We start from the raw sequence: 26,553 nt of genomic DNA on the forward strand, positions 1-26,553 counted from the left end.
AGAGAGGAATTACCATATAAATGTGTGAGGATTTATGAACCATATCATCCTTAAAGTTGAGGCAGGCAGTAAAACATATTTGAAATGCCTGCTTCTGTTCCCAGGAACCTTGTCAAGTAGGGAATATGAGCAGGTCTGGACTAGAATGCTCAGATCAGTACTGTTTTGAAAGAAACTGACTTCCTTTCTTTCTCATGCATATTGAAAAAAGGGCAAACCAAGTGTTATCCGTAGGAAATGTTTTCTTGCCTACACACCATGACAGCTGCTCCTTGGAATGCTGATCACACCGGGAAAAAAACAAAGTAATGCGGTCACTATTTCTGTCGCCTATCTTATAAACCCCTCTCCCTGCAGTAACTGGTGTGGAACTGAGGACACAATGGGAGGAGAAGAGCTCAGCCAGCCAGCCAGCCAGCCACCACTGGAAAAGCATCCTGAGGGACAGAGGACTATTTGGAGAAGCCCTGTGAGGGATGGACATAATCTCTATGCAACCTCCCCACTGGACTTTCTGGAGTAACATCATTAGGGACAGAGGTGCCATCTGTCCAGACTGTCGCCATTGGACCCTGGTGTAGCATTATGATGGACAGAGGTCCTATTTCGTGAAGCACTGTGAGGGGTAGAGGTAACACCTGTACAGCCCATCACCATGGACTTTCTGGAGTACCACTGTGATGGTCAGAGGTGCTATCTGGCAAAGCACTATGAGGGATGGAGGTGCCATCTGTCCGGCCTGCCACCACTGGACCTTCCCCCTAAGCATTTTTCAATGAACCAAAGTATTCATCTCTGAGACACAGATTTAGTCTTGATAGTTCCTAACTTCTTTGGGAGAAATATATGTTGGAGCACATTTGATGACAGGTGTCAATGCAGTGGGAAGAGAGAGGGTTGTGGTTCTGAAAGAGGACAAGATAGACATGAGGAAGGGGGCTTTGTGTTTAAGGGCAGAGTCCTGTCCCTAGGCAGCATAAGTACAGATTGGAGGCTACCTGTGAGTGCCTCCATTATGCCGATGGAGAATTTGGGTTGCAGTCACAACTTGAGAACCAAGAGAGCCACTTGGGACCTTGGTGGGACTGAGTGCCATGAGAACATGCGTCCATCAAGGGAGGACTCTGGGTGTAGGTTATTATCTGAAGAGTGGGGCCAGCGTGTTAAGTTTGAGGCAGGACATATTTCATGACTGTGAGCCTGAGAATAGCTATCCCGTATTCAGTGCCTGCAGTTCACCAGTATGTCGATAAGTGTTTTCTATACAATACTGCTCCTAGGTCAAGAGGCACAGTATTACTTATTCACGTAATGACCACATCTGTTTTCACGTATATTTTTGTTGTGAGGAAGTGTGCATCTGTGAGATTAAGCTATTTGGCAGAGACCCCAAAGCCATGTAGGGATGAAGCAGGAATCAGAAACCTCATGGATCAGTCTAGAGCTGATGATCAGGACAGGCATTTTTCAGGTGCCCTCAAAGAGAAAGATGGATGTGACCACAAGGAAAAGGTAATTAGAAGGAAATTTACTTGGCTGCTGACAAAATCTTTTCATTAATGCCTCTGAACCAACCAGTTCCTTATGCCCCAAATCAAATACCCCCATCTTACCATCCCCACCATCACCTAGCCCATCACTCAGTGTATTTCTCCCCCAACTGGTTGTCATCTTTGCCAAACTCAGCACATGCCAAGAGGAGGGAAGGGCCACAGTCCACCTCTTGGTCCATGTATCCGTTCCAACCTGGTTGTTGGTATGCGTGCTGAAGACTGGAAAAACTTAACAGGGTGCAGGTGCCCTGCACACATTGGCAACTGCTCTAACACTGGCCTACATCTTCACCCCTGTCTGAATCAGGGTCTCCCTAAGTCATCCAGGCTTGCATGGAACTTGGGATCCTCTTGCCTCTGCCTCCCAACTCTAAAATGAATGCTTCCTACCCACAGGTCATTGTCTGCATGTTAGATTCTTTTTTTTTTTTTAATTGTTTTAGTTTTTGATGGACCTTTATTTATTCATATGTGGTGCTGAGAATCAAACGCAGTGCCTCATACATGCTAGGCAAGCACTCTACCACTGAGCCACAACCCCAGCCCTGTGTGTTAGATTCTTGAGTCCTCACAATGACTTCCTGAGGTGCATTATTCTTGATCTCTAAGTTCAATTTAAGCAACTGAGGTTGAATAAGATTAATAATGTGTCAAGTTCATACAGCTGGAGCTGGACCTAAGTGCAGATGTGTCTCTCTACCCAGTGCACTCCAGCCCTGCAGTGGGCTGTTTCCTCCACCTGGTGAATTTTAGTAGCCTTAGTCTCCCATACCTCCCCAATGGGAAGTCAGTGTCCTATGCTTCCTCTGGCTTCTCCCAATTCCCACACCCCGTCTGACTGCTCTTCTAGACATCACTCGTGAGAATGATGGCTTTCTTATTCCAACTAAGAACATGGGTGCCTTAGCCTGTTTTCTCACTATAACATACTACTGCACACTGGGTACTTCATAAAGAACGAAAATTTATTTCTTAAAATTTTTGAGGGGGAAACCCAATTTTTGCATGACACCTAAATCTGCTGATGAGAGCCTTTGTGCTGCATGACACATTATGTAATGGCAAGTGAGCATGTACAAGAAGGAAAAAAGCATGTAAAGCCCCTATCACAACAGTCCCATTCTAGCAGTAATTAATATTTTCCCATGAAAAGAACATTCCATACATCAGGGCAAAACCCTCCTGACCTGACCCCTTTAAGGTCCTGTCTGCTCGACACAGTTCATTACAGACTGAATTTCCAAAACATCTCTGGGAGACATGCAAACCCACAGTGGGTTACTGATATGAAATCCCTAACCTGACTGCACAACATCCACTGCAGAAGCATGTCTCCTACCTTGGGTCTGTCTGTCCCAGAGACCCTAAGACCCAGCCAGGCTCTTGTTTTGGGGCAGGTGACAGATTAGGATCCTTTATTTTTTATCCCTCACATTATTTAAAACATGTTTCTCACAATATCTTACAAGCTGTGGTCAACATTCAGTTTTGCCCATAATCAAAAGTGGCTGTCTGCCAGGGACAGTGATGCTCACCTGTAATCCCAGTGACTTGGGAGGATGAGACTGCAAGATCACAAATCAAAGACAGCCTCAGCAACTAGGGAGACCCTGTCTCAAAATGGACTGTGAGTGTGGGTCAGTGGTTAAATACACTTGGATCAATCCCTGGTACCAAAAAAAAAAAAAAAAAAAAAAGAAAGAAAAATGGAAAAAGTAGTAGCGTGATATTCCCTTGTGTGAGCATATGAGTTGCTTCTCATTTGAGATTCCTATGAATGTCAAAAATCCTTAGCAGATTGCTTCCAGAAGTACAGTTGCTGGCTTACAGGGGAGGCCTCTATCAGCTTGACTATATACTGGTCAAACCTTTTAGGAAAGTTAGGGTTAGTTTGAGCATGAGAGACCTGAGAAGATTACTGTTGGAGGATTTTCTTTCTGGGTTGATGAAGAGAAGAGGCTAGAAGGAGGTGATGGGTTTAGGAAGAGCCAGGAGAGGTGGGGCATGTGACTGGCATCCTGGAATGGGGTGAATTTTCAGATTTGGGACTGACTCTAGAGGGGGAATAGTCGGTGCTGCAGATTGCACAGAGGGAGGAAGGAAATGAACTGTTTATGCACCCATACACTACACAAAAATATTCTGGACCCCTTTAGACACACACACACACACGTGGTTCTGCACTGCTGCTCCTGGGTGTCCCAACAATTCTACTGAATGCTACTTAGAGTTGGTATCTGACTCCAGAGATTTAAGGGCTCAGTCCCCAAGCTGGGCCTCACACAAGATGCCAGTTGCAGAGCTGGATGTCCATATTTCTACCCGACTAGCTACAATGTCAAGTTCCCGCAAACTTCCCCTCCCTCCATGGTACACGATTTGCTAGAATGACTCTCTGGACTCAAGGAAACACTTCACTTAACTGTAACCACTTTAGGATTCAAGGTAAGGCCCAGGAACAATCTAGTGCAAGAGGTGCGCAGGCAAGGTCTGGCGGACGGGCAGTGAGGCGTTCACCTGTCCGCTCGTCCCAGCCTCACGCCTCTCACACCTCTGTGTTCAGCAGCGCAGACATTCTCCATATCTCATCACTTCGGTGTTTCCACGTGGGTTTCTGTATGTTCACGTGGCTGATTAACTCACTGGACCTACCTTCACATTTTACTGAATTCTAACCCTCGTCCTAGCCTAGAACTCCAGTGGGTAGGACTCCACATTCCAACCCTCTTGTCAATTACAAATTAATTATTTTTTAAAATTTCCCTTTAAGCTCACCTTGTTCTTTCTGCTACTGCACCGTTCCCAAACCTGAGGCTACAAAGGAGTCCCCAGCCAACAGTCATCTCATTAGTATACAAAACAGTCTTTTCCCCAACAGATTCCCAGATGCTAAGGGTCATAGAAACCCTCAGAATCCCTGCACATATTCTGTGTGTGCCTTCAGCGAGCAGGCAGCGTGACAGGTTATGTAGGACAGCAGCAAAGGAAATGTCTATGAAACTTACCCAAAGTGTCACCATCTATCCTGTGGAACCGTTTCAAACAGGTCACTTACATTGAGGCACGTGAGAAGGACTCAAGGCTTAACTTGGGGCTTGAGTTTTTGAAGGACAAAGGTGTTTCTGAGATGCTTAGGATTTGTTCTAGAAGGATTTGTTCTAGAACGTGGGTACGTTGCATTTGAGAGTTTCAGTAATTACACAACATGTCAGTCCCAGGCACAGAGCACCTGGTGACAAGGAAGCTGTTCTTTGTCCTTCAAAACCTAAAGCTTTTAATGCCTCCTTCATGAACGTGGTTTCACACTCCTAAGTTCTCATAGCATCTTACCCTCTTTTCTTCCCTCACATTTTGAACCAATGCAATGTGTTTCATGATCATTTGATAGGGAATTATTCTAGGTGATGCAGCCCAAAAATACTGTTAAGTTCTTACTTTCTTGACCTGCAGGATGCTGGTATCACCACAAAAGCCCAAATCATCCACACAAAAGGTCAAATATTTATACCATATCCTGACCCAAAAACTTTTACCCCTGAAAGAGGCACTTTAAAAAGTAGAACCACCTAAGGAAAATTTAAATAACAAACGACACCAAACCAAAAGACAACCCAGGGCCTTCCTAGGAATGGCTGAATTTTGTAAAATGTGGATCCCTGGTTTGGATTCATAGCCAAGCCACTCTGTGAGGCTATTCAGGATCCCACCTGTGAACCTCTTGATTGAACAGGGAAACAAGTCCTTTCACAAGCTCAGGGACTTGCTGCGGTCTGCCACAGCCTTGGGGATTCCTGACTTATGAGTCGTTCACCTGGTGTGTAGCTGAGAGGCAAGGGGTGGCACGAGTCCTCACTCAAAAGCTGGCGGACATTCCTCGGTTAAACAGTTGGATTCTGTGTCCTGGCCTGGCCTGGATACCTAGGGGCATGGCTGCCACAGCCCTTCTGGTGGAGGAGGCCACCAAATTAACCCTCGGACACATACTGAACACTAAGCTCAGAGTGTCCTTGAAATTAAAAGACATCAGTGTAAGCCAGCAGAAGTAGTCAAGATAAGCCAGCAGAGATCAGTGGGCGAATGGAGGGAGACTGTCCAAGCCCCAGGACCCCTACTGGGATCCCCTGAAGTCACTCCTAACATTTGTCCAGCTCTAATCCTGGCAACCCTGCTTCCCACCACAAGGAAAGGTGACTTCCTTAATCCCTGTGTGGAGACCCCAGAGCAGGTTCACCCTAGCAGGCCTGGCCTTTGGGATGGGACAAACCTTTGACCAACCCTGATGTGGACCGTTCCACACAGGGGAGTAGTTCCTTGGGGAAGGGAGCTTGTCACTGTTCATCCCCAGGAGGTGGCTCAGGCAAAACCCCTTTCCCTCAGCACACAAGGCTTAAGCAGCCAGCCTTCCTGGGGCTCTGCCCCGGGGAAAGATGCATGAGTCAGCATCTATGTGGACAGTCGGTATCGACACGAGTCAGCGTCTACGCGGCCTGTCGGTGCTGATGTAATAGTGTAGATGTGAGGTGTCCCCAGAAGCTCATGAGTGAGACAATGCAAGGTGTAGAGGTGAATCGATTAGGTTGTCAGAGCCTTAACCCAATCAGTGAGTGAATCCCCTGGTAGGGATTAACTGGTGACCGGAGGCAGGTAGGGCGTGGCTGGAGGAACTGGATCCTTGGGGTTGTGCCTTAGGGTTTATATCTTGTCCTTGCTGAGCCCAGCTCTCTCTCCTGGGTGCCAGGTCCCCAGCTGCTTTCCCCAGCCACACACTTCCACCACGATGTTCTGCCTCAACTTGCGCCCTAAGGAATGGAGCCTAAGGAATGTCTGTGGACTGAGACCTCTGAAAACACGAGCCCAAAATAAACTTTGTCTCCTCTAAAATTGTTCTCAAAATCTTTTGGTCAGAGTGATGGAAGAGCTGACTAGAATACTGTCCTTCCTGCTCATGTGAACAGGTGGGAGGAAAGGGGACTCTCACAGGGCAAAGAAAAACAATCAAACACGGACACACGGACATGACACCATCACCCTCCTGGAAGCAGTGTGGTCACCCAGAGGCGGCAGCCATGCAGGTCAGGGACCCCAAAGTGGTGGCTCAACCAGAATGCAGGGAGTACGCTGGAGGACCCCAGTGCCTCAGAGTGCTTCAGGAATGGCCTAGTGCCCTGGCCCCAATCTCGGGTTGTCTCTCTCTTACCCAAAGATGGAGGAGGAATGGGCAAACAGTGGGGACAGAAGCAGCAGAGACAGCTGGGGGACTGAAGAGGGGACTCAGGAAACAACTGCCTCAGGCTGAGCAGTGGGAATTAGGAAAGGAGGCCGAGAATTGAGCTGATTAGGGAGGGAGGCACTGATGACTGGCCACTCATGCCTTTGCAGGGAAAGGCTTCATATCTGCCACCCAGAGGTGACAAACTTGCCTCTCACCTGTGTAGTAGCCTGCAGGGTGGGGCAGTGGGCAACCAAACCACCCCCTTTACTTAGCCCTCTGCAGTAATGGGGTGTGTTCCCCAGGAGAGCTTGGCAGCTATACTCCCCTGATTCCCTCCCCCATGAAAGGATATAAACACCTTCTGGGTTTTGCTGACGCCTTTTCTGGGTGGATAGTAGCTCACCGCACCTGAACCAAAGAGGCCCAACAGGTCACTAAAGCTCTATGAAAGAAAAACCTCCCTCGGTTTGGATCCCTGGGTCACCCAGAGTGATCCTGGGCCTCGATCTCCAAGGTGGCACAGGAGGCCTCATGGGCATTGGGCACCACTTACATCTTCACACCTCCCGGTGCCTCAATCAGACAAAGTGGAAAGGGACAATCTACTGATTAAAAGCACCTTGACAAAACTGTCAAGAAACCCCCAAGCCCTGGTGACAACTTTCGCCTATTGTCCTCTGAAGAATCAGAATTGCCCCAAAACTTCTCTCCACCTGAGCCATTGTGAAATACTCTATGGGAAGTCATTTGTGACTTCAGATCTTGTCACTGATCCTAAGATGCAAGAGGTGATCAGATATGTAATCAATTTGGCACAGGTGCAAAAGGCCTTTGGAGTCAGAAATCAAGTCCTCCCAGCTCCTGACTCCAGACCTACTGCTCCACAAATTCAACCAGGTGACCTTGTTAGTTTTTTAAATATTTTATTTATTCATTTTTGGTTCAGGGGATTGAATTGAGGCATGCTTTACCACTGAGCTACAACCTTGGTCCTTTTTATTTCTTTTCAGTCAGGGTCTGGCTAAATTGCTAAACTGGCCTCAAACTTGTGACCCTCCTGCTTCTGCCTCAGGATTGACTGGGATTACAGGTGTGTGCCACCACACCTGGCTGACTTTGCTCTTCTGAAGACTTGGAAAAGGGACTCACACACCAACCCGTCACTCCCTAGACGGGAGGACTCCTTCCAGGTCCCACAGGGACACCCCGAGGGTTGTCAGATTCCAGAGCCAGACATGACAGGCCCACTTTCCAAAGATAAACCTGTCCCTCTTGAGCTTTTACAGCCAAGGACCACTTGCCACCAGGGAAAGAGAGAAAGGATGGCTCTTCACGTGAGCCTCTGGAGATGGATGGGTCCTTTTCAGAAGCAGCAAGGCCCTGTTTAAGCTGCTCCCCTGTGTACGACGCACCAGGACTCTTGCTCCTCTGCTCTATTGGGACCGGTCCTGTTGGCTGTGGGGATTGCTCCGTTCATGAGGAACCCACCCTGGCTGGAGGGTCTGTCTTGGCATTTCTGGTCCTCTTCCTCCTCCCGTGGGGCTGCCTGCTGGGCTGCTGTGAAGCAACGCGTATACCAGGAGGAGCCGCTAGATGGCAGCACGTGCCCGTAACTGCGCTCCTGTTGCTCCTCCCCCACTTTCTCACTCGTGCAGGTGGGTAACTCTCTTCACCTGTTGCCTGGAGACAGGCTGAGAGGGAAGAGTCTTCCTCTCTAACGTTGGCTTTGCCCTTGTCAGCTCACTCTGGGGAGAGACACCAAGCCAGTGTTAGCGAACTAATGTACCTGAGTACAATGTCAGCCACGTCGGGAACCCTAGATGTGAACTTCTAAATCTGGTTCCATTCTCATGGTGTTAAATACCTCTGGTACCTTCTCTCACTGAGGTGAAGTTGGAGATTCCTGCTGTTTAATCAGTGTACTTGGTCAAACTGCCCCAACACCCCTCTAAGCCATCTTTATATGATGCAATTGGCTTTTCCGACTGTACCTGGGTTCCACTCAGCTGTAAAACACAGGGGATATTTGCCACCAAATATCCCCTGGATAAACATTAGCCAAAGAGTATTAAAGTCCTCTTTACAAAGAGGACCTTGTCTCCATCAAACAAATGCACTAGTGACACCTCATTAGCTCCTAAAGATAATGTAGATGTTGTTTTCAATTTTGGTTTCTTGGTGTTTTGTTGTTGTTGTTGATTTTTTGTGCTGGCAGCTTAGTCAGTGGCACTTTTCCACTGGGCTGCATCTCCAAAACTTCGTATTTTTCATTTTGATACCATGTCTCACTAAGTTGCTGAGAACAGCCTAAACTCCTACTCAACCTCCCAAGTCACTGGGAGTACTGGCATGAATTGCTGCAACAGAGATGCTGGTTGTGAATACAGAGGGAAAGCAGAGAACCTCCAGGTGTGTTTTTCTGAAAACTTGGATTCAGCATCTCTGTGTCATTGACCTCATCAGTGTCGTCGTGAACCAGCTGAATGACCTGCAGTGGGGCCCAGTCCTGAGGCCAGTGACTCTAGGCTGAGGAGGTCTAGCTGGAGAGAGAAGGCCCTGCAATCCCCTGGTGCTTCCTGCAGCAGCCCTTTCCTGTGGGTGTCCTGGTGCCGCTGAGCACAACTGCAGAGGAAGGACAGCGAGAAGCTGCAGAGCCTGGGAAGCAGGAGCCCCCTTGCAGGTGGTCGGGCCTCTTCCTTTCTGAGGCTGAGACTCTTGTTTGACTGAGGTTTTTTTTTTTTTTTTTTTTTTTCGATACAGGATATGGGATGTGCAGCTTGCTGGAGTCAATATGTTCTTGAGTATGTGAAGGAAATGTGTGATGAATAGAACTAGAGACAGAAAATTTAAAGATCTCCTGGAGAAAGGGTTTTTGACACTTTGGGTCAGAAAATAAAAGTGACTCAAGATGAGAGTGTCTGTGGTGACTATTAAGGTTTGGAGAGTTTGCATACCATGAGGAGGGGACAGCGGCATGGTGACTCCAAAAGTGAAGTCCTTAGCTGTCCTGCCTTAGCACCAGGGAGTGGCCCACTCTGAAAACTTGGATTCAGCAAGCTGTCAGTGTGACCTTCAAGCTTGGGAATGTTTTTTGGGGGGTGGGTACTGGGGATTGAACTCAGGGGCACTCAACCACTGAGCCACACCCCCATGCCTTTCTTATATTTTATTTACAGACAGGGTCTCACTGATTTGCTTAGCACCTCACTTTGGCTGAGGCAGGTTTGGAACTCTTGATCCTCCTGTCTCAGCCTCCCAAGCAGCTGGGGTTACAGATGTGCACACCTGAGCATGGCAGGAATATGTTTCACCTTCTGAATCTAAGTTTTTCTGTAGCCTCAGGTGGAGCAGGCTGGTTTCTGAGTTCAAATGTTTCCTTTTATTCCCTCTTGAATTCTTTGTAGAAAGTTGTTTCCATGTAACTCCATTTTTCCCCTGAATTGAATAACTGCACTCCCCTGTAGGTATGTTTTTATTGTTTTAGGTAAAAATAGGTAGATTGACAGAAAAGGCATAGGAAAGCTTGGTTATGCAGCCAGCTGTCTCATCCCAAATGTCTGACCTCTGACAACATGAGGCACGCCCTCACTCCCTTCTGTTCCATTATGTCTTGACGTCCAGTAAATGTCCTTTGCTTTCTTGGTATCAGGGATTGAACCTGGCGGCAATCAACCACTGAGCAACATCCTCAGGCCTTTTATTATATTTCTGTTTTGAGACAGCATCTTCATAAGTTGCTGCTGCTGGCTTTGAACTTGGGATCATCCTGCCTCAGCATCTTGAGCTGTTGGGATTATAGGCATGTGCCATCATGCCTGGCAAGATGCCCTTTTCTGACCTGAGGTGTTCATGGACATTGCATCTGGAACTGCCTGAGTACACTTGTTACCTCAATTACAGGGGAACAAACAGGAAGAGCTCTCTGAATACAGTGAGAAGACAACTCCAATTCTGAATTTTTCTTAGCCAATTATATCCCAAATTTTCAATTCTGCAAAAAATTGAAATTAATTTAATTATATATTACAATAATTAATGAAGCAGACCAGATATCCACACCCAAAGGTCCTTGCCATAATTAAGCTTCTCTTCTTTTTAAAGAAAATCTTTATGTATTCATTTGTTTAATTTTTGATGTGGTGCTGAGGATCCAACCCAGTGCCTCACACATGCAAGACAAGCACTCTACCACTGAGCTACAGCCCCAGCCCTAAGCTTCTCCTCTTGTCATGAAGATTTGTACAGAGTGTCAACAGGATTTCAGATGAGTTCACAGAAAGCTCAATGTAGTTTGAATAATTTATATTTTCTTTTAAATGGCAGGTTTGCAGAGAAAACGTGTGAAAATTCTGTCTAGCCTAGGAATATGGGACAATAACTATTAAGTTCCCACCCACTGACATATAACCACACCAATGAGTATAACATTTAAAGAATTTCCACACTGGAGGTCCAGAGAATTTCAGGCACTAGGCACACTCTGGACCAGCCGGTTGCAGCCAGTGAACCTACTTCCTGAAAATTCCTCCTGCGTTGTACATCATTAATAGTAGTTATCAATAATAATATCTTGGAGTCCACTTAAAATTATATTTTATCAGGGCTGCGGTTGTGGCTCACTGGTAGAGCCCTCTTGGCACGTACGAGGCACTAGGTTGGATCCTCTGCACCGCATTAAAAAAATAAATTAAATAAAGGTTGTTTTTTTGTTTTTGTTTTGTTTTGTTTTGTTTTTAAAGGCTCAGTTGTTAAATGCCCCTGGTTTCAATCCCTGGTACCAAAAATTAAATAAATAAATAAATAAAATTATATTTTATAAATCATATCAGGTATTGCTTACTATATTTAATTTTTAAAGGTATTCCCACACCTGGAGGTGGACCTAAATGGATATATGCACTTATCCCTCAGATCCAGGCCCTTGGGAGGGAGCTGGGACTGGAAAAATGGAAACCATCTCTTGGGTTCTATTCAGTCAGGTAGAGGTTCTGGACGGCTGTCACTCAGAATTCAGGGGCGGATCCAGGATCACTAGCCAATCAGAGACAAGGGGTGGGCCTGCATGAACTGTCCAATCAGGAGCGCAGCTGGAAGAGGGCGGAAACCTTTCTCTTTAGAAGGGCTTCCTTCCTGGAGCTGCCACGGTCGGTGTCCCGCGGGTTGTGGGAAGAGCCCCTCTAAGTGGCTCAGCCTGGTCGCTGTGATCTCCGCCCTCTACCCCGAAGGCGGCAATGGTGAGTGTGGAGGGCGTCGTTCCGGGAGCGGGAGCGGGTCTCCGTGAGCTGAAGGGACGAGTCGCTGTGGAAGGAGCCGGGGCTCCGGCATCCCTGCGGCGTCTGCGGTTCGAGGCCCGCTGGCCGGCTCGGCCCTGGGTCCTACGCGGCCGCTTGACCTGGCCGGAGCGTCTGTGGGCCGCGCGGCCCCCGCAGCCCTGCGTGTCCCAGTCCGCGGTGGCGGCGGGAGGGTCGCGGGGAGACTGGGACTCGGTGTGAGGCTGGCGCGGGTGCCCAGTGCGTCCCTGCCCCTCAGGGGGACCTGGTGACCCTGAATTCCGGAACGCTGGGGAGCCGGCTCTAAAGCCGTGACTGCCCCTCACCCCGGGGCGTGCGGGGCCGGAAGCGAGCAGAACCCCTAGGTCCTTGTCCACAGGGCCTCCTGAGGGGAGGTCGGCGCCCGGCTCCGGGGTGTGAAAACAGATGCGAAGGGAGGAAAGCAGAGCTGCGTGTAGGAGTCGAGCAGTACAGGGGAGCCCGCCGTGACGTCCGCAGGCTCCTCAGTGGTCAGCGGAGGAGGACCTTCTCCCGAGAGGGGCGCAGAGGGCGCACCAAGAAGGTGGTGGGTGAAGGGAGGCTGGAGGGTGCGGCAGCATCTTAGATCCCAGAGCCTTTCGCCCTGATCCTTGCGTTTTGTTTGGTACCGGCCTTGAACCCAGGTCCTTAACCACTGAGCCCTATCCCCAGCACTGCCCCCACGTTTGTTTTGTTTTTGTTTTTGTATTGGGTATTGAACCTGGGGACACTTTGCTACTGAACTGCACCCCCAGCCCTTCTTATTTTTTTATTTTGAGACGGATCTCACTAAGTGGCTGAGGCTGACTTTGAACTTGAGAACCTCTTGTCTCCGCTTCCCTAGGCACTAAGATGTATCTTGAGTTAATTGATTACCCTGACCTTCAGCATTTTTCTCAAGTGATCCTTCGTTTTTGTGAAATTGTTTTTCTCTGTGTCCAACTTTTTGTTCTGTAGCAGTAGTGTTGTTTTTAATTTGAAATTGATTTTTTATGTTTGGTTTATAGAAAAACGATGGATTTTTGCATTTTAAGCTAGTGTGTGTTTTACATCCTTGCAACACTCCCATATTAATTTCAGGAGTTTTTGTTGGTTCTTTGGGATTTTGTAAGTAGGCGGTAATGGTCTGTGTGAAGAGTAATTTTTTGTTTGTTTTCAGTCTCAGTGCCTATCATTATTATTTCTTATGCTTTCTCTGTACCTATTGGTTTGATCTTAGGGTTTTGTTGTTTAGCTTGTTGAGTTGATCAGTTACATGAGTTGACTTTTAAATGTTGGCCATTCTTAAATACTTAAAATAGGGGCTGGGGTTGAGGTTCAGTGGTAGAGCACTTGCCTAGCATGTGTGAGACACTGGGTTCGATTCTCCGCACTATGTACAAATATATAAAATATAGGTCCATTGACAACTCAATATTTTTAAAAAGTACTTATAATGATTCCTACTTGAATTTGTTGGATCATTCTGTTTGTATAAGGATAGATGTAAATTGCCATTATTTGGTGAAGATTTTTTTTTGTCTCTCTTTCCTTGTCTCTCTCTCTCTCTCTCTCTCTCTCTCTCTCTCTCTCTCTCTCTGCAGTGCTGAGCATCAAAGCCAGTGCTTCACACATGCTAGGCAGGTGCTCTACACTGACTTATCACAAGGCCCTGTTGAAGATTTTTTCCTGTTTATTCAGAAAGCTGTTTGTCTTCTGTCCCTGCTCCCCTGTAATGGGACTGAAAAGCAGGACATTCTCACTGAGCTACACCCATATTCTGTCCCTCCCTCACTCCCTTCCTTCCTTCCTTCTTTTTTCCGTCCTGTTTTGTGTCATGGCACTATGGGCCTCATACATTATTAAGGAGTACGTTTGCATCTGTTGCCTGGAAGAGATTGTGATGATTGATGATTGATGTCATTAAATGTTAGTCAGATTAAGCCCAAGAAACCAAGTGAACTTGGTTCTCCCTGTTGAGTTGTTATTATTTCAATTTCTGTAACACATAGAACCTTATATACATTGTTTATCTTTCCTGATGTGAGTTTTTGTGGATTGTTTCTTTCCAGAAATTGGTGATTTCTTCCAGGTATTTTTCTGTGCTTTAAGAGTATCTTGCTCTTGTTTTGTCAGTTATCTGGTGTAGTACATTAAACTGTTGAGTTGAGGTCTTTTCTAATATCTACATTCATTATTCTAAATTTCTCCCTATGCACTGCTTTTACTGTATCCCACAAATGATAAGATGTTTGTTTCTTTTCACATATTGTGAAATACTTAAATTTCTTTGGTGTTGTTTCTTTCAATGCATGTGTCATTCAGCCATGTGGTGTGCAAATTCTTGGACATTCTCCAGCTGTGTTTATGCTATTGATGTCTGGCTTCATTTCAGTATGGTCTGAAAGTGAGCAACTTTATATGATTTCTTCAACAAAGGATCTTAAGTGGGGATAACAGGAGATGGAGAAAGTCAGAGACAGAGAACCCAGAGACATTTTTAAACAAACCTGGGGCTAGGCAGGACACTGCCCTGTGATGGAGGAACAGTGACCCAAAATTAACTCTGCAAGTTTATAATATTGGGGCTCCTAATCAGGAAGTTTAACTCTGGGGACATTGTAAATTGTTTAGTTCTTGTGAGTTACTAAGAGGCTTCTTTGTGTACTATAAAGTTACAGAGCTAGAAACTTTTTGAGGCTGTCCTGCTGTACCCAGAAAATCCACTGTACTGGGACATTTGATAGCTGTTAGCATCAGAGCGCAGTGTCAGGGCTGTTCCCATCCTCACCTTTTGGCAATGAACGTTTCCCAGGCTTGGCTTTTCCTGACACCACAGGATCAGCCCGTGACTGGTTTCTCTTGTGCTGTCCACAGTTTGTGTTTCTTTAGATTTGTTAAGGTGTGTCTTGTAGCTCAGAACATGGTCCGTGTTGGTAAATATTCTGTATTGTGGTAGAGCAAGATGGGAACTTTAGCAGCTTAAGAGCTGACAGACTGACACCCAGAAGCTCTGCTTACTGACATTTAAACATAGAGGCTTGCGGTGACTAACAGGTCCCTGTAAAAGATAACTGTAGTAGCAGAAGCAGGAAACCAAGCAATGGGGACAGAACAGTTCCACTTTAGGCTTAGTGCAATAAAAGTCCCTAAGCTGTATGATCTAAGAGTCCCTGGGCTGTTGACAAGCTTGCACCCATGTAAGAAATGTAGAATGCACCTTCCAGTAGAATGGCACCAACTCCCTTGCCTTGATGTACCCCAAATGTGGTGTATAAAAGTAAAAGCCCTGCTGTGCTCAGGGCTCAGGCTTGGGTATTATCACTCTGGGCCATGTTACCATGAATGAAGTGTTGCCTCCAGATCTCCACCCTCTCACTTCCCACTACAGTGTGATCTTGAGAAAATGTATACTAAAGGCAGGATGTAGCTCAGAGTTAGACACACTTAGCTAGTATTTGCAAAGCCTTGGATTCAATCTCCAGCAATACAAAAGGAGGAGGAGACAAAAGTGACATACTCTGTTGTTGTTCTATAAAAGAAGATGTGTCTAGTGGATGTCTGATGCTCTTGATTTCAATTTTGCCATTACTAATTTTCTGTCTTCTTGATCTGCCAGTTGCTGATAGAGATATGTTGAAATCTCAAAATGTAATTGTGAATCTGTGATTGTTCCTAGAGTTCCATGTTTCTGTCTCATGTGGTTTGATCCTCTGTCTAGGAGAGTATATATTAAGGATTGTTATGCCTTCTTGGAGAATCAACTGTTATATCATTTTTAGTCCCTTTATTCCTTATTATTTTGTTTGAGGTACAGCTTTTATTAGTACAAAATAATGAAGTTTGTATTTAAATCATCGTTGTCTTCATGTTGATCTTATTTTAGAAATATTTATACATTTTTAATAAATAAAAATTGAATACATTTTAATTTCAAACATAATGCTTTCCACCAGGTGGTGTGGGGCATACCTGTAATCCCATCTACTTGAATGGCTTAGGAGGAAGATGGGAAGTCCAATAGCAACCCTGTGGAACTTAGACCCTTTCTCAAAATAAAAATTAAAAAATGACTTGGGGATGTAACTCACAACTGAATGCTCCTGTTCAGCTCCATGTGTGTAAATGTGTGTGATATATATACATGCCTATATATGGAACACCTATTGTGATGGTGTCATATAAATTGTTAGAATTGGAACCTGCAAATTACTCTATTCTTTTTTGGGTTAGTTGCTTTTTTGTTTGGTGATACTGAGGATTGAAGCTTTATCACAGAGCTATATCCCCAGCCCCTTTATTATTTTTTTTTAGAGTTAGGGTCTTGCTACATTGCCAAGGCTTGCCTTGAATTTGTGATCCTTCTGCTTTAGCCTACTGATTCAGTGGGATTACAGAAGTGTACCACTTACCCAGTGAATGTCTTTGTTGACTAAGTACAAATTCTGAGGTTTCTCAGATATGGCTTTTCTCTCTTTTTTCCTGCTAATGAATGTTCTTTTTGTTATTATTATTATTATTATTATTATTATTACTATTATTAATTTCTGTGCAAGGATTGAACTACTTATGGGTATTTAACCACTGAGCCACATCCCCAGACTTCTTTGTATTTTATTTAGAGACATGGTCTCACTCAGTTGCTTAGACCCTGTCCAAGTTGCTTAGGCATGGTTTGAACTTCTGAACCTCTTGCCTCAGGCTCCCTATTCATTGGAATTATAGGCATGTACCACTGCCCCTGGCTCTTTATTATTCTTTGATTTTTTTTTTTTTGGTTATAGTTGATATGTTAACATTTGAAGGGTCTAATGGGTGTCTGTATAAACCAGATTCTCCTCTTTCAGTGTTTGAGCAAAAATATTTGATAGGGTTAAATTTGATTTCAGTCCCTGGTTTGAAGGTTATGGTAAAATTGAAACTAGAATCCTTGGAGTATATCAGTTTATCCTCCATTCACATATAGACCTTTGTTGTTTCTCTACGATCTTCGATAATTACGTTTATATGGCTTTTCCTCCAACAAGGACACAAATCTCTTTATGGTGTTTATATTGAGTTAAAATGTTTAGTGTGTCTTTAGTCCTGTATTCATTAATTTTGGTTTGCATATTAATCATGTGTTTGTGTTGGGTGTTTTGGGGATTGAACCCAAGGCCTTGCACATGCTAGGCAACTGCTCTAACACTGCCCTACATCTCCAGCTCTTTTTTATTTTTCATTTTGAAACAGGGTACCTGCATGGACCTTGGGATCCTCTTGCCTCTGCCTCCAAAGTAGCCGCCATTACAGATGTGTGCCACAATGCCTTGGAGCACATTAGTCCTTTTTTATGGTGTATATTGCAAAAATTTTTGTACTTTGTTGTTTGTCTTTTACCTTTCTCTATTTTCACAGATTTAAATTGTTCCACTTAATTTTTAGGAATTATTACTTTTTTAAATTAGGAAACACTCTGTTTATCTGTGTTTAAAAGGTATTTGTGTCTTCTCAAACTATCCCAGTGTTGTCTTTCTTGTTTCAATGTGTAATTTGAATATCATCCTTGGAACAGAGAGGAACACTTGGCATTTCCAGGTAAATAGACACCTTTTTGTCCCTGTCTTGACTATTAGAGAGATTGGAGTGTCTGCCACTGTTGTACAATGCCCACTGTGTCACGAATCAGTTTTTTGTTCACATGAGGGCCCATTGGGTGCTCTTTTCTTCTTAATGATCTGTTTGTTAATCTTTCTGTTAATAGTATACTCTTCTAAATAGTGTGGTTTCAAAATGTTTTATATGTATTAGTCAAATGATCACTTTCTTATTTCAATGAATTTAAATATTCTTAGACATTTATTATGCCTAGACAATTTGATAAACTAGTTTTTTTCCTTTGGTGGGGTGTTCAGGGAATGATGCTAGAGACTCTAATTTGTTGAACCACATCCCTGCCCCTTTTAAAATATTTTTTTACTTACTTTTTATTATTTTGAGACAGGGTCTCATTAAGTCTGAGTTGCTGGGATTATAGCATGTTCCTCCACACCAGGCATGAACAATGTTTTGGTTTCCTTATTACTGGCATTTTGCAATTTTTTAACTCCATGTGAGAGGTGGCATCTATGCCACTGAGATCTTTCTAACAAAATGTACCGCTTTCCCCATATTTTATTGTGCTTTGACATTCTCCAACAAAAACTTGAATGCTCACCTATTAGTTTATTGAGTTATACTTCATGAGTCTTTTTTACTATTTTATTCTGGAGCTAAGGTACCAGCTTCCAGAGGTTGTCCCTTAGGGTAATCCCAAAGGATGTGCTGAATTCCATAAATAAGGACTTGTCAAAAGAGTTTCCAAATCTGATCTAACAGACCTCTTCCCAAGAGATTGGTCACCCAGAGTATCTTTAGGGGCTGATTAGGTAGGCAGCCTCTGACAAACATGTGAGAATATTGCAAACATTTAGAGGACCAACAGGACTTAAGCAGGCTGCATTTTGTTGGGATAAACTGTGAACCCCAATTCCCTCCTTACAGTTAAGCTGGTGAGGTCCATCCCAACAGTAGTTTCCAGATACCAACAAGATCTAAGTATTCTAAGCATATTCTCAAGCATTTCTAAGAATATACTGTCTTAGGACAGCTGCTGTTATTGAGTGCAGTACATAGTTGGATTTGTTGTGAGAAGCACTAGAGACCAGTGTACAAAGAGAATTGGCGTGACCCAGCACCATGGCGAGTGTTCTGTTCTCCCTGTTACTCTACCAAGTAGGTGAAGTCCAGCTTCAGAATTGCCGTGTGAGAGGATGTGAGCATGGCTGGAGAGTGAGAGTGTGACAACCAGGTGATGGAGTATTGGGAGGACCTAGTGTCATGTGAAACTCTCACACAGTGAGTCCAGGTCTCCAGTGCCGTGTGTCTCATTTCCTCCTGGCGATTCCTATGGGATGTTTTAGGAGTCAGTGACCTTTGAGGATGTGGCTGTGAACTTCACCCTGGAGGAGTGGGCTTTGCTGGATCCTTCCCAGAAGAAGCTCTTCAGAGACGTGATGCAGGAAACCATCTGGAACCTGACCACTATAGGTAAGGGTGACCCATTTTCCTCACTTAGTCAATCAAAGAACTGTTGTTACTTGCTGATCAGTGCTGTTTCATGATCTGGAATATGGAAAGCCCACATTTGGTGACTATACTGGCATGGTGACATTATACGACAGATCTGCAGGTCTCTTATAGTTTTTATGTAATGTTGAAATAAGTCATAATTCTTTTTCTGCATTTAGGAAAACAATGGAAAAATCAGGACATCATCAATGATCACTACAGTTCCAGAGGATATCTGAGGTAATTAAACTCACAAGAGAAGGCATTATCCCCCACAAATCTTGGAGTGACTTATAAGAAATTATGAAAGGAAGGAAATGATACCAGTTCAAATGGACTTAATCTCAGTTTTCTTACAACAATGCATACAGGCTGAGCATCCATAATTGGGAAGTTCAAAACCCAAAGTGTTCCAGTGTGTGTACCACCTGCAGCACTAACATGATGCCACAGTTACATTTTCTGATATTTTATTATACACAAACTGTGTTCCCTGCACAAATTATTCAAAATGTAAGAAGTTGCCTTCAAGTGGGACCCATTTTGAAGATATCTTATTATGTATATGCAGATATGACAAAATCCAATCTGAATTTTGTCCTATGCATTTGATATAAGTAGTATTCAATTATAATTAAATGTGATAAACATGTTTAAAGTTAACAAAATACTTATCTTGGAAGGAGTTTTTAGAATTCCCAGATGGGTGGTGGTGCATACCTATAATCCCATCAATTTGGGAGGCTAAAGCAGGAGGATCACAAGTTTGACACCAGCCTCAGCAATTTAGTAAGGCCCTGAACAACTTTCTGAGATGTGATCTCAAAATCAGTCAATAAGTAACTATCTTTGAAAGGAGTGGGATGTAGCTCATTAGTAAAGCTTACACAGCATAAAACCAATTCATCTGGTAAATCATTAAATAAACATATCCTTAGTAATGTGCTTTTCATTCTTTGCAGAATTCAAGAGGTAGAGAGACTGTGTGAACAGAAAGAAGATAGTCAATGTGGAGAAATCAGCCAGATCACAGATCCTCTTATAAACAAGACAAGTTCTTCTGGAGTAAAACCAAGTGAACACCGTGTGTATGAATTCCCCATTGCTGATTCATCCCTAGCCATGCCCCTTGCAGCTCACACTGGACACAAAGAACATGAGAATCCCCAACATATTCAGAAGCATGAAAGAACTCACACAGCAGAGAAATCCTATGTGTGTAAACACTGTGGAAAAGCCTTTCGTTTTCTCAGATCTCTTCAAACACACGAAAGAAATCACACGAGAGAGAAACCCCATGTGTGCAAGCAATGTGGAAAAGCTTTTAGCTCTTCCAGTTACACTAAAATCCATGAACAAATTCACAGTGGAGAAAAACCTTATAAATGCAAGCATTGTGGGAAAGCCTTTTGTTTTCCCAGTTCCCTTCAAATGCATGAACAAATTCACAGTGGGAAAAAACCCTATGTGTGTAAGCAATGTGGAAAAGACTTCAGTACTTCTAGATACCTGAAAATACATGAAAAAATTCACAGTGGGGGGAAACCCTTTGCATGTAAGCAATGTGGAAAAGCCTTTAGTTCTTCCTATTACATTAAAATCCATGAAAAAATTCACAGTGAAGAGAAACCCTGTGTATGTAAGCAATGTGGAAAAGCCTTTAGTTCTTTCTATTACATTAAAATCCATGAACGAATTCACAGTGGAGAGAAGCCACATATATGTAAACAGTGTGGGAAAGCTTTTCATTTACAGAGCTCTCTTCAAAGACATGAAATAACACACACTAGAAGGAAACCCTTTGTATGTAAGCAATGTGGGAAAAACTTTATTTCGTCCAGTTCCATTAGAAAACATGAACGAATTCACAGTGGAGAGAAACCCTATACATGTAAACAATGTGGCAAAGCCTTTATTTTTCTCAGTTCCCTTCAAATGCATGAACAAATTCACAGTGGAATAAAACCCCATGTATGTAAGCAATGTGGAAAAGGCTTTAGTTCTTCTAGCCACATGAAAACACATGAAAGAAGTCATACTGAAGAGAAACCTTATACATGTAAACAATGTGGGAAAGCATTTCATTTCCCCAAATCCCTTCAAATACATGAAATAACTCACAGTGGAGAGAAACCCTATGTGTGTAAGCAATGTGGAAAAGGTTTTAGTTCTTCCAGCTCCATTAGAAAACATGAACAAATTCACAGTGGAGAGAAACCCTGTGTATGTAAGCTATGTGGAAAGGCCTTTAGTTCTTCCTATTACATTAAAATCCACGAACGAATTCACAGTGGAGAGAAGCCTTATAAATGCAAACAATGTGAGAAAGCCTTTCATTTTCCCAATTCCCTTCAAATTCATGAGCAAATTCACAGTGGAAAGAAACCCTATGTATGTGAGCAATGTGGAAAAACTTTTAGTTCTTCCAGCTCCATCAGAAAACATGAACGAGTTCACACTGGAGAGAAACCCTATATATGTAAACAATGTGGAAAAGGCTTTAGTACTTCTAGATACTTGAAAACACATGAACAAATTCACAGTGGAGAGAAACCTTGTGTATGTAAGCAATGTGGAAAAGCCTTTAGTTCTTCCTATTATATTAAGATCCATGAACGAATTCACAGTGGAGAGAAACCTTATAAATGCAAACAATGTGGGAAAGCCTTTAGTTCTTCCAGCTCCATTAGAAAACATGAACGGATTCACGGAAGAGAAACCCTATATATGTAAACAATGTGGGAAAGCTTTCAGTTGTTCTAATTCACTCAGAAGGCATGAAGAAACTCAACACTCAAGAAAAACCCTATGTATGTAAACAATGTGGAAAAGGCTTTAGTTCTTCTCTCCACATCAGAACACATGAATGAATTCACAGTGAACAGAAACCCTATACATGTAAACAGTGTGGGAACGTTTTCATTCGTATTCAGTCAGAAGACATGAATTAATGCACATTGGAGAAAACCAATGCAAGCAATATGACAAAGCCTATGGCGATCCCAGTCCCCTCACACAACATAAAATAATTCACAGTGACATAAAAATTTATGTGAGCAGTGTGTGAAATCCTTCAGCCATTCCTCTACCCTTAAAATACACGAAAAAAATGCACGCTGAAGAGAAACCTGTGTGTGTGTAAAGAAAGCAGCAAAGTCTTCACTCCATCACTCCATCCAGTTACCTTCTCAAACAGTAAGGAATTCACAAGAGAGAAACCCCATGAGTGTGAGCAATGTGAGAAGGCCTTTACTGTTGACAGTTCCCTCTGATACCATGAAAAAATTCACAGTGGGGAGGAACCTTAATGATGTCAGCAATGTGGAAAAGCCTTTTTCTCAGATTCTTTCAACTACAAAAGAACACACTGGAGAGTAATCCTGTATACCGAAAAATGGGAACACTTTTTGCCATCTTGGTTCAGTACGCAGTGGAACCTGCAATAGAAGGTGTGTGCAGTGATCTCCATTTGGTTCACATGCAAGAAACTACAGTGGATCAAAACCCTGTGAATGTGAGAAATTCTTAGAAGAGAGGTGTCACATGTAACATAGTTCCAAAGGCTTATGAAAATTCCTTCTGTAGCAGAATCCTATAAATGCAATTAATATGAAGAACTTGGTGCTAAATAACTTCATTAGCAGTCTCCAGAAAATGTACTACCTAGAGAATATGTCCCAAAACTTATATTGTGTTTACCAGTAATTCATTCTTAAAGTAGGTCTCTGCACTGTGTTTCTGGTTTGTATACTTGAAAATAAAGATAGAGGTGAAACACCTCTGAGTTTTGTTTAGACTATACTATTTGAATTTAATAGGTAATTTATTCTTAATCAAACCAGGTAGTAACATTTTGAAGCATATTGGAGCCAAAGCAAATCGATGTGTGTTTCTAATATGCCATTAGGCTTAATTTGTATGTAGTGTTTCAATTATTGTGGTTAATGGGCCAGTGAAGAGTTTTTGTTCATTGTTGCAGATTTTCCACTGGCTTCACATAATGGGTCATGCATACCCTTTTATTTATATATACATACAGATATGTGTATATGTATACATGTGTATGTTTGTTTCCAGGGGAAAAATGATATTTGTACATGGATTTTATATTTTTCACAGTTTGATGGCATATTTTTCTATAGTATTGATGCATCATAATTACACATAATGGTGAAATTCATTTTTACATATTTGTACATGCCCATGCTATAGCAATAGATGTATATTTTCTTCAAACCATATTTCTATGCATGCTTTTTCAGATTTTCTTAATGTTCAAACAAATTTACAGATTAATATACATTAGCTTTTTCTTTTAAAATTTTTTCTTGGAAACATTGATAATATTGTGGAAGAGTTTTTTTTTGGTAATACAGATCTACTGAGAAAAATGAAATTCTTTTTCAGTGGAGTAGCAATCTCTTTAATTGGTAGACTTTCCTATTGAGTTAATTATAGCTCTCATCTGTGCAGCATTTCTTAGAGCTCAAGGGCAGGAAAATTAGATTGCTGTGTCAGCCCTAAAGACAAGTTTATGACTCAAGCTTTTCCCCCTTTTTTGCAGTTTTGCACATTGAATCCAGGGTCTCACACTTTCTATTTAAGTGTTCTGCTACTGAGCTATATCCCCAGCCTCATTTATTTTGATACAGAGTCTGAGTTGCTCAGAGTAATGTCTAATTTGCAATCCTCCTGCTTTAGTCTCCCAGGAAACAGATTTTAGGCCTGTGCCACTCAACCTAGCTGAATAAAAGGCATTTTAACAGGACCAGGGAAGAGTTCGAAAACAAAGGCTGACAATAAATTACCTTTTTTCTAAATACATTTATGTGGTACTTTATCTCACATTCCAATTTACCTGATCTTGTTAGATCAAAGACATCTATTTCCAAGAAGTTGAATTAGAAATATTTTACAGAAATCATGGCGAGAAGGAATCTATGCCTATTGACTTCTAAAATAATTTTTTTAGTTCCCCGTCATAAGATAGTATTAAAGTTTATAAGAATAAGATGTTTGTTTATTTATTTTGGTGATGGGATTGAACCCAGGTGTGCTTAACTATTGAGCCACATTCCTAGCCTTTATATTGTAATTAGAGGCAGGGCTTGCTGTGGTGCTTAGAGCCGCGCCAAGTTGCTGAGGCTGGCTTTGAATTTGAGATCCTCCTACCTCAACATCCCAACCTGCTGGGATTACAGATGTGTGCCACCTCACCCATCTTTGGGGCCTGTTTGCCCTTTTTTGATAGAGATAGTTATATGCTTTAGATTTTTATCAAAATTTGTTTGAATGGATCAATCACTTGTGGGGTGGTTGACAAGGGAGTTTCAAAACGGTGAATAGAATATATCAAGTCCCCGGCAGAGACACCTGGTGACAACCATCGATTGGAAGATGAGGGAACCATGGAAGCAGAGGGAAAAGGAATGAATTTACATGATTTAGAGGACTTTGAGTCAAGATTCTTCCACAATGCCTAATGGGGTCAGGGTTGATTTTAATGGCTCCCTTAATTCCTATCACCACACATGATTCCTGGGTATGCTTCTCTATTGAGAGCCAAGAAGTCAGTTTCCTCTTGGATACTGGATCCACAGAGGGCTACCTACTTTTAAAAGATAAATTAATCATTGTCAGACCAAGACATTTGGAGGAAGTTACAAAAATTGGCATATGACCCTGATCAATCCTTAGATAATATTGTCCAATTTGCAACTTCCATGTTTTCTAACAGGGATTAAGAGGAAAAGGAAAGGGAGTGTGCAGATGGGAAAAAGACTGAAGTGTTGGTCGTGGCACTAGGAGGAGTAAGCTTCCTGGATAAGATAAGAGAAAAATGGATTGAACCCCAAGCCACAATAGGGGTTTGTTTTTGTTGTGAAAGGAGGACAAATGGCCAAATCTGGAGCCCTGTGCTAAATGTGAAGACAATCATTAGAGGATGACCTGGGGGTGTAGGTACTCTAGGCCAGATTCCTCCACACAGGCCTGATGGGGCCCAGGTCAATTCTAATGACCCCGTAACTCCTATCACCACACGTGAGCCCTGGGCATGCTTCTCTGTAGGAGCCCAGAGGTCAGCTCCCTCTTACATACTGGCGCCAACTTTTCCATGCTCACCTCTTACCGTGGACCTCCCCTTTAATATTATAACGGTGCCAGAGGCATCTGGATCGCCTATTAACCAGAAAATGTCCTCCCCACAGAGTTGTGAGTGGGATGGGATGTTTTCTCAAGCATTCCTGATAGTCCCTGAGTGCCCTACCACTGTATTGAGGAGAGATTTACTTTGAAAGCTCCAGGTTCCTATCAAGGTAAACTTTGAACCACTATGTTGACCTCTGTTAGTTTGCGACATAAACCTGGAAGTATGGGCCACTGAAGGCAAGGTTGGATGGGCAAAAAGTGCAGTTCCAATTAAAATAGTCTTAAAGGATCCCTCTTTCATTCCTTATCAGAGACATTCCTGCACCCAGTGGCAGAAAGGGGCTTATGGAAGATCATTCAGAACCTCAAAGGGCAGGAACATCTAGTGCCCTGCAACAGCCCATCTTAGGAGTTCAGAAGCCAAATGGGGAATGGTGCCTAGTTCAAGGCCTTATAATAACTAATGAAGCAGTTGTTCCCCTCCACCCTGTAGTTCCTGACCCATGTACTCTGTTATTTGAGATCCCAGCTGCTGCTGCTTGGTTTACTGTATTAGATTTAAAGGATGCCTTTTTCTGTATACCCCAGACTCTCAATCACAGTATTTGTTTGCCTTTGAGGAACCAGATAGTGGATCTCAACTCATGCGTACACCATTGCCTTGGGAATCTAGAGGTAGCCCTCACTTGTTTGGACAGGCCCTATCCAGTGACCTAGCAGAATTGAGAGACAGGTCATCTGTGGTTTTTCTCCCATATGTAGGTGACATCCTCTTGTGTACCACCACCCAGGAGGAATGTCAAAAGGCCACTACTGAGCTCATAAACTTCTTAGCTGATAGAATTTATAAGGTGTCAAAAAGGAAAGCTCAATTGTGTCAACAACAGGTTCAATACTTAGGATTACATGTGTCTCAGAGAATGCACAAGAAAGGAAAGAATAACCCCCATAGGGCAATGCCCTCTTCCCCGAGTGTAAGGCAACATAGAAGCTTGTTAGGAATAACTGGCTGCTGCAGACTTTGGACGCCTGAATATGGGGAATTAGCTAGCCCTGTTTACAGCCTCCTTAAACTCTACAACAAGGAACAACTGCCCTGATGCAGGAACCAGGACATACTATGGCCTATTAGGGGCCTTAGATAAAGCACCTCCCCTCAGCTTACATATGGAGGAAAATTTAACCTGTTTGTCACTGATAGAGAAGGAATAGCCCTGGGAGTAGTCACACAAAAGAATGAACCAGCTCAACAGCCAGTGGCGTATCTCAGTCAAGAGCTTGA

At 43.3% G+C, this 26,553-nt stretch overlaps 1 protein-coding gene across 1 annotated transcript; it reads left to right on the forward strand.

The window, feature by feature from the left end:
- Window positions 1-17,638: 17,638 nt before the first annotated feature.
- Window positions 17,639-22,922, forward strand: LOC124968823 (zinc finger protein 709-like). Its single transcript, XM_047531627.1, is given in 5 exon segments — window positions 17,639-18,785; window positions 18,974-19,100; window positions 19,301-19,361; window positions 20,084-21,829; window positions 21,831-22,922. Coding segments are annotated over 5 exon segments (2,079 nt in total). The 5' UTR covers window positions 17,639-18,749; the 3' UTR covers window positions 21,940-22,922.
- The last annotated feature ends 3,631 nt before the right edge of the window (window positions 22,923-26,553 follow it).

Source organism: Sciurus carolinensis, chromosome 17 (genome assembly GCF_902686445.1).
Source record: "Sciurus carolinensis chromosome 17, mSciCar1.2, whole genome shotgun sequence".
NCBI lineage: Eukaryota > Metazoa > Chordata > Mammalia > Rodentia > Sciuridae > Sciurus > Sciurus carolinensis.